Below are 12,440 nucleotides of genomic sequence, written 5' to 3'. Positions count from 1 at the left end.
CCTCTTCTAGCCGCTGCCACCCATCCCACCCGCCCCTCTGGTGGGATCCCGCAGCCGCCGCTGCACGGCGTGGAGCGCCCCGAATCCTTCCGTCAGTTACACCGTGGGAAATTATTCCAAATGCAGCTGAGCTCAGGCTGCCTACAAAACCATCGTGGAGCTGGATTTCAGGAGTGCTCTGGGCTTTAGATCGCTCCTGGGATTGCTGATCTGTGTTGATACTCTGCAAAAATCACCATGCTCCCACGGAAATCGGTGAAAATCTTGACACTGAGAATACGGACCAGAAATGGATGCTAGTGTGAGCTGGTAATCAAAATAAACCAATGATTTTAATGAAACACCAGAAACGTCTTCAGAGGAAGAACGGAAATTCTGTATGGTGGAGAGCTGCAAAATTGGTCCTATTTTCACTTAAGAAAAAAACCCCCAAAAACGTTTAGATTCTCTGTGAAAACAATCCCAGGCTGATCCAAGTGTTCGTACTGTAAACCCAAAATATTCTGCTTAGATCTAGATCTTTTAGCACATTTTATCATAGAAAGTGTTTTCAGCAGTTAGTCACTCTAAGGAAAAAAACCCGGGAAAATTCCCCTTCTAAAGCTTATGGAACTTTCCTCTTTTTTCCCCCTTTCTGACAAAATTTCAGCAAAATAAAAAAAATGACTTGCCAGCATGCTTTTGAATCTGTTGAACTGCATTCTCTCTCCAGTGAGAAATGATTCTGTTCCAACTGTCCCTGACAGCTTGAGACTTCCCAAGCGATAAGACCTGTAAGCCTCCAGAAGCGAGCTGTTAGTGAGCTGAAGCTGCAGCGGCTCCACCGCACAGCCTCAGCGGCAGCAGCGCGCTCGGTTTACAGGTAGCCTGCAACCCTGGCTCCCCAAGCGTCTCATGCTTACCTTTACTGAGGCGAATGGAGATAGCTGTAGGTGGAAGTTAGGTACGTGCCTGTCGGAAGACGGGAGGCTAGGAGGTTACACAGTTCACTTAACCCTTTAGAACAGGAATGGGAACGTTGCTTACTGGTTTGGGATAAAACAGAATTGCGGTAACTCATTTTGGATCTGCTTATAAATTCACGTACGCTTCCTTTGAGCTCTCTGCGGATGCTTTCAAGACAACAAATGTATGCAACCACCGAACGTACCAATAACATTTGTTGACTTTAATATAAATCAGTAATGAACAAAACGTATCTTACTAATAAAAGATAACCGTAAGGGGAACCGATTGTAAAATGCATATGACATTATTTACATTTCTTTTGCCATCAAGAAACCTCCTAAGCCACAATCAGCTCATGTCAAAAGACAAACAATAATAATAATAATAATAAAAAAAAAAAATCAGTCGATACACAAACATCATAAGACAGTCTTATCCTGGAAATGCCATTTGTTGAAAACAGCCTTATATTAAAATAAAAGTTATAGAAAAATCATACTCGACAATTTCCTGTCAGAAATATCTGAACATATATATGCAGAGTAACTTGGGAATGTGAAAAACACAAATGACGAACAATTTCTATATAATACGATTATCCCATGACTCCCACTTTTGTTAGTTATCGAACTTTTTCATGTATGTAAACAAATTTTTCTCTTGCAGTATGCAACAAAAATCAGCATAAACTTTTTTAAGAGCAATTTCATGCAGATTATGCCAACCAAGTAAGGCAGTGAAGTGCCAGTAAGCTGTGAGGTTTTTGTATCTGTATATACAGTCAATTTCAACAAAATACTACAGCGTTTATTTTAGATTTACAGAAGGAAATATAAACGGCTAGTTACGGGTTTTTTTGGCTAATTATTAGCAGAAGCTTAAGCAAATCAGTGGCTAATTTCATAAACAGAAGATGAAAGAAGTATTTTTTTTTTCCTGGAGTAATTCTTGAGACCTTAAAATTCTTGGTCCTTAGGGAGATGAGAACTGTCCTTTATTCAGTAGATCTTAACAGTGCAATGTGCAACAATTCCTAAGACCATCTACAAATTTTCGGCAGCAGACTCCAGTAGAGCTCCTTGATTCAAGGAAGGAAGGAAGGTAGGTAGGTTTTTATTTCTTGCCTGCTCTAGTCACGAAGAATGTAAAAAATTCCCTTAACTTTTATTAATGATTCCTACAGTCGCTGTCTTGTTACTTCAGATATAAAGGCTTCATACTGAGATACTGAAGGACACTTTTCTCTCTGTGTTCAGTTGAAAGGTAGAAAGAGAAAAGAACATAAAAGAAAAGCTTAAAGTGTGGAAGTATAAAATACAGAGTTAAGTCACTAACAGAACTAACAGCACTAATAGCATGCGTCAAAGACGTTTTAATGAAGTCAAGAGAAGGACAGGGTGCCAAAGACAAGCTTTATAAAAAAGGCAGTTTCCTTGTAGGACAGAATACTTTATACGTTTTGTTAAACTATTCTTTTAGATTTATCTGTCCCTTTCTAAGAACTGACTTCAATATTACTTCTTAATGCCATCTCTTTGAACTTTCTTCTTCAAGAGATTTGAAAAATAGAAAGAAATGTAATTTTTACAGGCAAAAGGCTAAACGGGATGAAGTCCTCTGCCTACACAGGCAAAACAACTGCTGGAAAACAACCTGTTTCTGGCTTAACTAATAAGCAAGATAGAAGCCAGTTAAGCAAGCAGTATTTACATCTGGTTAATGCAGTGTGCACTTGTTCTTATATGTAATGCTGTTAGTTTGTTGTAAATGAAATTAATCTCATTTACATTTTGGGCAGGAAACTCACCACTTGGCCCACATCTCATGTAGTGGGTAATAGAATTAGGAGCTTTGTTGCTCCCTAGACCTGCTTTTTGAATTTCTGCTTTCTGCGATAGCTTCCACATCTGCAGAGAAAAGCATTTCATGTTATTCATTGTGTTTATCAGGACATGAAAAAACCCCTCATGCATAAAATACATTCTACTTATTAATAGAGCAAAAGGATATATAAACACTTTTTTTTTTTTTTTTTTTTAAGAGGAAAGGACAGAGGAGAGGGATAGAAGAAACTCGCTGGAAGTGCCTACTCAACTACACTCAGTAAAATTCACCTTAGCATTTAGAATAACCAGGTATTATTTTCAAAGCCACAGTCAGATATACTTAACTTTCAGATACGCTAACCCTAAATTTCTGCCCGTATGAAAAGGAAAAAAAATAATCAGATGTAATCAAGGCTGACTGAACCTAGCAGAGAACTCAACTAATTCTTGCATTTGTACCTGCTACACATTGACAGAAACGTTCACATTCCATTCTGCAAAACAGAACATTATCTTCGCATGCAACAGCTTGAACGTGCAAAATGCAGTATCTTAACTTACTATTCACTGAAAGCAAAGCATCAAGCAAACCTTTAACTGCAAGCAAATTATTGAGCCTGAACAACAAAACCTTTTTTGGCCGGCAGCCACATCTTTAGTGTTTCTAATTACCATGCAAAGTCCTAACTTATCATTTTTCAAAGGCAGCAGGGACCCAGGAACGAGCAAGTGTACCGTGTGTTTTACAGTCAGCCGTCTGAATGGCCGAGGAGCAGCAGCCATTGGGTCTGAAAGGAACTTCACAGACCCTTCCACTATTTGAGCACAGACCGAGAGAGACATCCATGATGCTATTGTTAAAGCGTAGAGACCAAAAAGTGGAGGAAAAATAATCCTTCTGTACATGAAAACATTTGTTTTCTTTCGTGTATAATAAACGTCGACAATTTATCTTTCAGAGACATTAAAAAAACCTCCAGCAGCATGCTTTCACTGCTGCAGCTGAACTCAATGGAGCAAAAACAGGAGCACAAAAAGTTATTATCCTCAGAACTAAAATGCAATTCATTACAAATTTATAAACCAATGCAAAACAGTGGCTCGAGCCGGACAAGGTTAGTCTAGAACTCCTATAGAGGATCTGAGACACTAGTGTTCAAAGACACGAACACTCAGCTGTTCTGAAGCCCTCTGTGTTTAAGAGAAGCTGTTTCAATGCTGCCCCCCCGCAATGGAGTAAGGTAAAACACAGGCTAAAAAGGCATTAAATATCAGGCACAAATGTTCATGATCAGATTTGGTTTGTATATGAAAGCTTAGAGCTGTGAAAAGAAATGAAACAATGCAACCTGAAGCGCTGCACGGGCAGTGGCTGGAAAAAATGTATTCTGTTGCCTTGATAGCAAGCTTTAACCTCACTCTACAAGGGTAGCCTTTAAAATTTCTCTTTAGAGCTTGGCCTTGCTCACGATTACAATCACGGTTCTGTGGTCACGCTGGAGCGTTCGTAATAAACGTATCTGGAGACAACACTGGTATTTTTTGTAGCTGTGACAGTCTAAGGACCTATGAAAGACAAGGCTGGCAAACGAGATAATTGCATGCCTGAAAGCTTATCCGCTTTCTGGAACAACAGCAGCTGATCTAAGTAGCAGATACTACCTCTAGCTACACACCCCTAGCTACAAACCTTGTTCTGATTGTAACAAGCAGTCTCGCTGCAAGACACAGGCTTGCAATCAGTTAAGAAAAACACAGATCCCGGTAGCACAGCACGAGTTTATAATAATCTTCTTAGCTCTGATAGTACTTTTCTCTACAATTCCTTAAATAACTTGCAAAATGTATTATGCAGACGTCACTTCAGGTAACAGCACTGTTCATCTCAAAGCTACTTCAAACACATCTATAGACTAATAGAAATGAAGCCAAATGACACGACCCAAGATCAGAACACTGATCTCACTGCGTGAGAGCAAATGTGTGTGAAATTAAGGTGGTAGTTCAGATTTGGGTTTGGGGTTTTTGTTGTTGTTGTTGTTGTTGTTTTTTAAATGGTGAGACAATTCTAGAGGGAATACAGCAATAACTAACAGCGCGCTGTGAACAACATTGAAAAGAATGAGAAATTTATCGGCCCGGTACTAATGGATGACTGCAGCCGTGGTAAAGGATGGCTGCTTTACATTTTGAAACAGTAATTTTACTCTCCACACAATGTCTTTGAAACGTCCAATCTTCTCCCCTCGCTCCTTTTCCCCACCTTGAAATGTAGCCGGAGCTCTGGAAAGGGCTATCTCCCCATTTTAGTGACAATTCTCCTGTACGAAACGGAGACCTTACAGGTTAACATACGGGACGTCTGCTGCTTTTCCTTGAGGAACTGTGTATTTGCAGCACTTTCTACCCCTCCCTAGTTAAACACTAAGGAACTGAAGTTCAACGCACACAGCGGTACCGTGACTGCCACAAAACTGCTGGCAAAATAAATTCAGTTGTAAAGATCAGAATATGACATTCATTATTTTCAATATCTATGTTAAGTTTTAAATATTTTTCTCCTCTAGATATAGTTTCATTTGGGTTGTTTATAGCTTATGTAATTTTGGCCTACAATAACTGTCAGTAACTGTTTTCTCTTGCAAAACAGTGCTAATGTCTAAAGCCTCATGTAATTATAGTTTAAGTACGATACAATTTTAAACTCTGTTTATATTTACCATTGAGAAGTTCCAAGCGATTGGAGAGACAGTGGCATATTAAGTAATTACTTTTCAACATTTCTCTTTAGCTGGTCATCTGGGATTTAATGAGTTATTCGCTCAAGCATTCCTATACTCCTATAATTTTGCAAGCAAACTTTTTTTTTATTTAACTCTGTTAATTTAACAGTTTTTCTGTTATTTTGTTACACATCTTGTTTTCTACTACGTTAGTGTTGCTTCTATTAAGAAGAAAAAATGAATTTCCACCATAATCAATACAGGTTTTTATTACTGTACATCACAAGGAGTCCCATATAACTCTGTTATTTGACTCCTAATAAAACCGTACACTTCACCACATTTGTACACCAGACATGGAAAGACAAAGCATACAAAAGGGAAAAGGTGGAAAGGGTCATTTTTTCATTACAAGTGCTGCGCATCATGTGACTATTTATCACCTCTTCATAAGAATTATCAGTTATGTTTAGTATTGTGAATGGTCTTTGTATTTATTAATGTTCAAATATTTTAATAAGTATGAACAGTAATTCATATTTATTGTGCAAGCTAGAGGCACTGAATTATTGGGCTATAACTTGTTCCTTGTGCAAAGTGCACTTATGCCAGGACACGGCATAAATGAAAAGGGTAAGACTCTGAAATCTCACTAAATGCTTCTTTTCATTAGTATCTCATTTTTGAAAGAAGGGGGGGGGAAGTCTTTTTACTCCAAATACATAACCAATGTGTTACTGATACATCTGAAAGCATGAGCACGACTGAAAAGTACTGTCTTTGTACCGGAAAGGATGTGGTTCACTGTGCCATTTTTGGCAAGGCAGCATGCGGTTGGTTTAACATGCATTCAGTAAGGTACAGGAAAAAACCAAAATATTTGTAATGCGTGACAAATAAAAATATAGCTTGTATTATAAAAGACTTTTAAAGGCATGCAAAATATATACAGTGCAATTAATGTTTCATGCAAACTTTGGTGAGGTTACAATTTTACATTCAAACATGCTAGAGTACACAACTGAGCCCTATGCCATTGCTCTTAGAAAACAACCACCCACAGATCTAACAAATTATTTTTTCATTGTAGTGAAATTTTCTCTAAATCCAGTGGACATTGAGAAGAACACCTATATGTCATATTAGACTATATATATATATTTTTTTTTAATAATACAGCTTCCTTATTATACACAACCATACTCATACCACACAGTTGTGTTATCCTCAGAAACCAGTAGCGGGGATTCAGCCTCACTCGTGTTTACACAGGTGGCAGGAACAAACTCACTAGTTAGAACTGACCGTAGGTCACTGTGATCAGATTTCTGATCAGCAGAAGGCTGTTCTTGATTTTTCGGTACTGATCTAAATGCTGACAGATTTGCCTGATTAGTTGTTTTTGATGTAGATCTCTGAGGCAGTCCACTTATATTACTAACTAGTTCAGTGTTAAGGGATAAAAATGGCTGAGCCACAGTAAATGATCCTGTGCTATCATTACCAGATACACTGACTTTATCATTAAACACGCTTGTGCTTAGCAAAGTTCTCTCACGAAAATTTGACCTTTCCATCCTTGAAGTCTTAGGCACATCAGAGTTACATCCTAAATTACGTGGTTTAACTGTATTAGCTGCACTGCTTTGTGGAACACAATCTACTCTGTAAGCCACACAGTGAAAAAAATTAGAGGACAACTGGTGTGCTGAGTACTCACTAGAGGTTGATGGAACGCTTCTGTCAGTGGCGGATGGTGCTGGATCAACTGATACAGGTTGCCTACTGTCCTTAGACAAAAAATCATGAATGCTTGTCCTTCGAGTAGTTCCTTCTGCCGTAGAAATCACGCTGCTCGCACGAGGTAAGGTAGCATAAGGATTGCAATCTCGTGATTGTCGCTGTGATACAGATACTTGTATCTTGTCTTTAACTGATTTGGCCTTCCCTTGAGTGCCTGATGTAAATTTTATTGGGGAGCTAGTAAAGTAGGTATCTTCCGTTTTACGAAGGCTGGGCCTTACAAGTTGTTCTGGTTTAATGGATCGTCCATCTGAGAAATCAACTGTATTTTTCACACTTAATGATCTCACGATACCACAACCGGCAGACGGCTGTTTTCTCAGCTTTTCCTTTCCTGTCAGCTCCGCAGACTCAGATAAGCTTTTCATGACTTCATCTAAAAGATTCTCCTCACTAGTAGATTTCATCTGTCAAAAAAAGGAAACGTCTTATAAATTTATAAATTGTGATTTTGACATTTCGTAAGCAATCTTTGTGGACATAAATGAAGAAAGTCTAAAAAAATTTTTTTTTTGGTAGTATTTCTCAGACCTAAAAGTGGTATTAAACATTCATGGTACATACTCCTGAGTTTTCTGTGCAGCTTACAAGCAAGTACTTCGAAAGTGTCAGACAGATCACAACTATCCGAAATCAGTTCTGTAACACTGATTGACTCAACTAACCAGATGATCAAAACTTGAAGTTCATCTTCTCACTTACTTGCCCTCTGCCATCACTCATCAATACTTCCTGAGCAATTTCATATGAACTATTATTTTAACTTATACTGATCATTAAAAGCTTAAATTCCCTATACACCCAAATAATAAAGACAAAAATCTCAGAAAGTCATACAAAGCACATAACCTTTAGGCACCAAGGGTGCCTAAATTTGGACCGGACAGCTCCCAGTTTTTTCTTTTTGGGGAAAAGACTTCAGAGCCAGAAAAAAACGTTTAGGTGAATACTATTCACAGACTCAGTGGAGGAAGACTTCAGTCTTTTTCAAAATGGTAAAAGAGACAATTTGGAAAGAATTAAGCTAAGAGCATTAAGGAAAGACTCTGGCAGAAGGTTGGAAAGAGACCTCTTGAATACCCTTCCAACCTGAATGATTCTGTGATGCTATGAAAGGGATTCTGTGATTCGTGGACAGCAGTGGACTAGACCTGAGGACTCAGGCGGTTTCTTTTATTTCTATTGCCAGAAGAGTATTGTCTAATGCTTAAAAAAAAAAAAATAATCCTTGTCAGAGAGACCATAGGTGAGAGGTCATTTTAAGCATCTAACAAAAAGTCCAGAAACTTAGTCCAGACTCAAGCCACAGACTACCCCAATCAATTCAGCTGTGAATGTGTATTTTTCAATTTCAACTGCGTCGTTAAAAATAGATGGAGCCTGATCCTTACTCTTGATAGGCCCCAGTCACAGTAACTGGCTTGCTTTATCGTAGAGCACTTCTAGGTTTCGGACAGATCTACTCAAGAGCTAGTGATGAAGAAATCAGAATACTAGCAGAGACAAGGTGACTTTGGGCTTCTAACAAACTGTCACTGATTTAGAGAAACATTCTCTCGGTTTTATTCCTCTCAGATTTCAATGAGCTCCAAGGTCAGGTTTTTCCCCCAGTAGAGTTAAAAAGATGAAACTGAAGCAGACAAGAGTCTCTCCTCAGGGAATGAAGTAAAGCATCTTCCTTCCTGTTGATGTAAGACAGATCTGACAACAGCTCTTACTGAAGTCAGGTGCTGAACTGGAAGAAGAAAAGTAAACCTACTTTGAGCTTATGGCCTTCCATCGGAACTCTGATGAGTGTACCATGCATCAGTACGCTGGACAATTTTGTGCAGTAGAGATCGACTTTCTTACCTAATTCAGTAACCCGGAAAGGGTCAAGCTGCGAAATTCCAAATGATTTTGCGTGTAACACAGCAAGTACAGTTTATCAGGATACAGTCCACACTGCTTCTTAATGCAGGCGTAACCAGTATCTCCACAAAGTTTTAAAGCAATTCTTCTCACTGTAAGTCGTCTGTTAATTCTGTGCCTATATATGGGATAATACGTAGTTAAAATACTTTTTAAACTAACCTCGCTTGAGGTACTCTTGTTGCTTTCTTCTAAAAACTGTTGCAGGGTAACAACTTCACTTCCAGGAGAACCGGTTTTGATCTGTTTTCCACGACTATCCAGCGTTTCAGGCGTTCTTTGCTGGAGCACAGGACTAGACCTTGTATGACCTTTCAAATACTGAATAGGACTGCTGCTGCTGCTCGACCAAGCCTCATGTTCATGTAGCAGGCTAAATTCTCCGCTGCTGTGACTTTGCGGCCTGCTTTGATTGTTAACTGCACCTGCTTTGGAGGTAAATGGTATTAAGTATTCCGTAAGAAAAATGTCTGAAAGCTGTTAAACAGTATAACCTTACTCAAATCTGGAACGTTACCAGATTCAGTTAATAATTGTATTTAAAATACTAAACAAGCCAGTTATCCTTTTTTACTCAAACCAAATATATTATTAATACGATTGCACTCCCCTGACTTACCTCTTACAGCTCTTTAAACATGACATGATAGCTTTTGAACAAAAAACTACCGTTCACTTATAATCTGGGCCTCCATCTACATACTACTATATTCCAAGAGGCTAAAGATAGGCCTCCACTCTTGTTCAGCATCACTGCGAGGCACACACTCTAATACGCTATTAACGAGTTTTACATTAAATGAAATACAACGGACGGAATGGAAGGAAAATATTTTCTTCAACATAGTTCTTCAGCAAGAATATTTAGGAATGCTGCTTCTCCAACAGTTTCTGCCATTACTTCTAGTTTATTACAGCTGTGACCTGAAGGAAGAGTATGGCAATAAATGCAAAATAAATTCCACACCACCAGTTCTTTTTATGTTTCAGTAATTGTGAATTGCTTAAAAACTACTGATGAATAACCGAGTATTTCCTACTTCATGTTACTCCTAAGAAAAGAACTTGAGTTTGAGGAAAGATAAATTGTTTACAGCAGAAATTTCTAATACTGTATAGAAACTGGGGCAAGGACTACCTCAAAGAATCTTTTACAGAAGGAAGTAATCAAACAGACAGAAAATAAACTAATAAAAATCTCAAGCTAGCATTCGTCTCTAAATTTCCAAACAAAGAGATACTGTTTAATAAATGCAAGCCATGAATATTAAATGAAGTCTTGAGTTGGCAGCGTTCCGGTTTAGTATGTACAACCGTCTCCAGCTAGAATGGCCACTATAAACAAAAATATATCAAGGCTCGTAATACATGAAATTTAGAGAATATTGCTAAATCCAGTAACTTTATTCATCTTTTAAATACAAAAGTTTACAGGATGGTATTACATATGCCCTTTTGTCCCGTTTGTGTTGTACACTACACAGCTTTACAGCAGCAGTGCACACGTGGTAGGATGCTCAGAGAAAAAACAATGGAGCAACTGCTCTACTTAAAAATAAGTGATTTTAAAGTAATCTGGGGGGAATTCTTGCTTTGTAACATCATTACTTGGGTCAGGTTTGGTTTAAAATAGTTTGTAACTTATATACTAATATCACCCTTTTAATACTTATTCAAAACATAAGTTCTACTAATACTTGTATCCTTTCCTAATTTGGGGAATGAAGGGTATAAAACGCTTAAAGAAAAACATGCTGTGGTGTGTTGTGGGAATTTTTCTGGTTGTTCTTTTTTTACCCTATATAGATGATCTTACAGAGAAAATAATGGAAACGAAGCATGTGTGTAAATTCACCTACAGCATACCTTTGACTTCATGGAGTGAAGCATTATTATTGCTATTGCTAGTGGATGTTCTGCCACTATCAAGGCTGGCTGGTCTGGAAGCTAAATGGAAAATTAGACACCATGATGAACAAAACTTTAGCAGGTGACACGGTACCTTTACATTCTGATCACAGAATGCTCAGAGGCAGGAATCATGCACTATTTCACAGGCTGAGCATGCCCATTGTCAACAAAGTGGTTTCTTACAGATCAGAAAGCGAAGGGATTTCCAGGCGGTCCAAGAGGACACTTTAGAAAAGGGCACTACAGGAATAGTAAGGTACAAGGGAGAGGAAAAGAGAAATAGAGTGTACATTTAGCATTGAAACTGACTGGTTAGTGGGAAACCAGGATTTTACAGATGAAAGGATGGGCATGCAGAAAGCTGCTCGTGATTAGGTCACTTACAACAGATTTGACAAGGAACCTTGCACATTGTTGAAATGCCACGAACAGGAGGAGCAAGAGCATCTGCACAGATAATGTCCTGTACTCCTATCCAATACAAGGGAAATGCACTGTTATTATCTTCAAAAATGTTTGTTGCACGTACTAATTTTAAGTATTCATAGAAGAGTTAAAACTTCTAAATAATCTATGAGAGCTTTCACTTCATAGCGTTGCTTGAAGGAACATGTAATGGTTTTATAAGATACAGTACATGACAAATTTAGGTTTCGCTGAACAATAAACATTGAAAAATCAGGCCAGATTTGGATTTGGGTTTTTTAGGATTGAAATTATAACTTCTTTTATTTTACTATTAACTCCAAATAAATTTTTAAAAGGGAAAATGTTTTGGTCCTGTTCAGATGCACTTCATAGATACTTTCTACTAGAGATATAGAACATCTATCTCATGTTGAGAAAGAAAAGAATAATCAGAAGAAATGATGCTATACATTCAAGAGATATGCAAATCACAGAAAACATGCTCACTTGTAACGATGCCATTCACTTGTTTTTGCAAACTTCGTTAACATTCACATAATATATCCTTAATTCATTTAATTAAAGTTCACATCTTACCGTGAACTCTTGATCCTGTACTAGAGTCATCACTAATACCTTGTGGACTTACATCTTCAAAGGATGTAGTATCTACACAGAGAGACATAAAAGATGATGTAAAATAAAACAGAATGAAAATATTATTGAAATATTTATCATCTGTAAAATATACTAAAATATTTTTCAAACCAATCCATTTTTACTTCTGTAACATTCTGTAGGAAAAATCCTGAAATATTTCATCACTGCAGTTATTAAACCTATTCAGTATCTTAGCACTGCAACTCCATTATTCAGGTTGCTTTTTGCCGAAAAACTTAAAATACAAGTA

General features: G+C 37.8%; 1 protein-coding gene across 2 annotated transcripts in view; it reads right to left on the bottom strand.

The window, feature by feature from the left end:
- Window positions 1-2,777: 2,777 nt before the first annotated feature.
- The window catches only part of CCDC88A (coiled-coil domain containing 88A), a 77,453-nt gene continuing 67,790 nt past the window's right edge, over window positions 2,778-12,440 (bottom strand). For both annotated transcript variants that reach the window (XM_009319592.1, XM_009319591.1), the window contains 5 exons: window positions 12,128-12,199; window positions 11,078-11,158; window positions 9,374-9,639; window positions 7,218-7,707; window positions 2,778-2,855 (listed from right to left, as the gene is read on the bottom strand). In XM_009319592.1, the coding sequence (XP_009317867.1) occupies window positions 2,791-2,855; window positions 7,218-7,707; window positions 9,374-9,639; window positions 11,078-11,158; window positions 12,128-12,199 (974 nt within the window). In that variant the 3' untranslated portion in view covers window positions 2,778-2,790. The remainder of the gene's footprint in view (window positions 2,856-7,217; window positions 7,708-9,373; window positions 9,640-11,077; window positions 11,159-12,127; window positions 12,200-12,440) is intronic.

The sequence above is a fragment of the Pygoscelis adeliae genome, unplaced genomic scaffold, assembly GCF_000699105.1.
Source record: "Pygoscelis adeliae isolate BGI_AS28 unplaced genomic scaffold, ASM69910v1 Scaffold122, whole genome shotgun sequence".
Lineage (NCBI taxonomy): Eukaryota > Metazoa > Chordata > Aves > Sphenisciformes > Spheniscidae > Pygoscelis > Pygoscelis adeliae.
The sequence above is the reverse complement of the archived record's forward strand: the minus strand, read 5'-3'. Positions and strand labels throughout refer to the sequence as shown.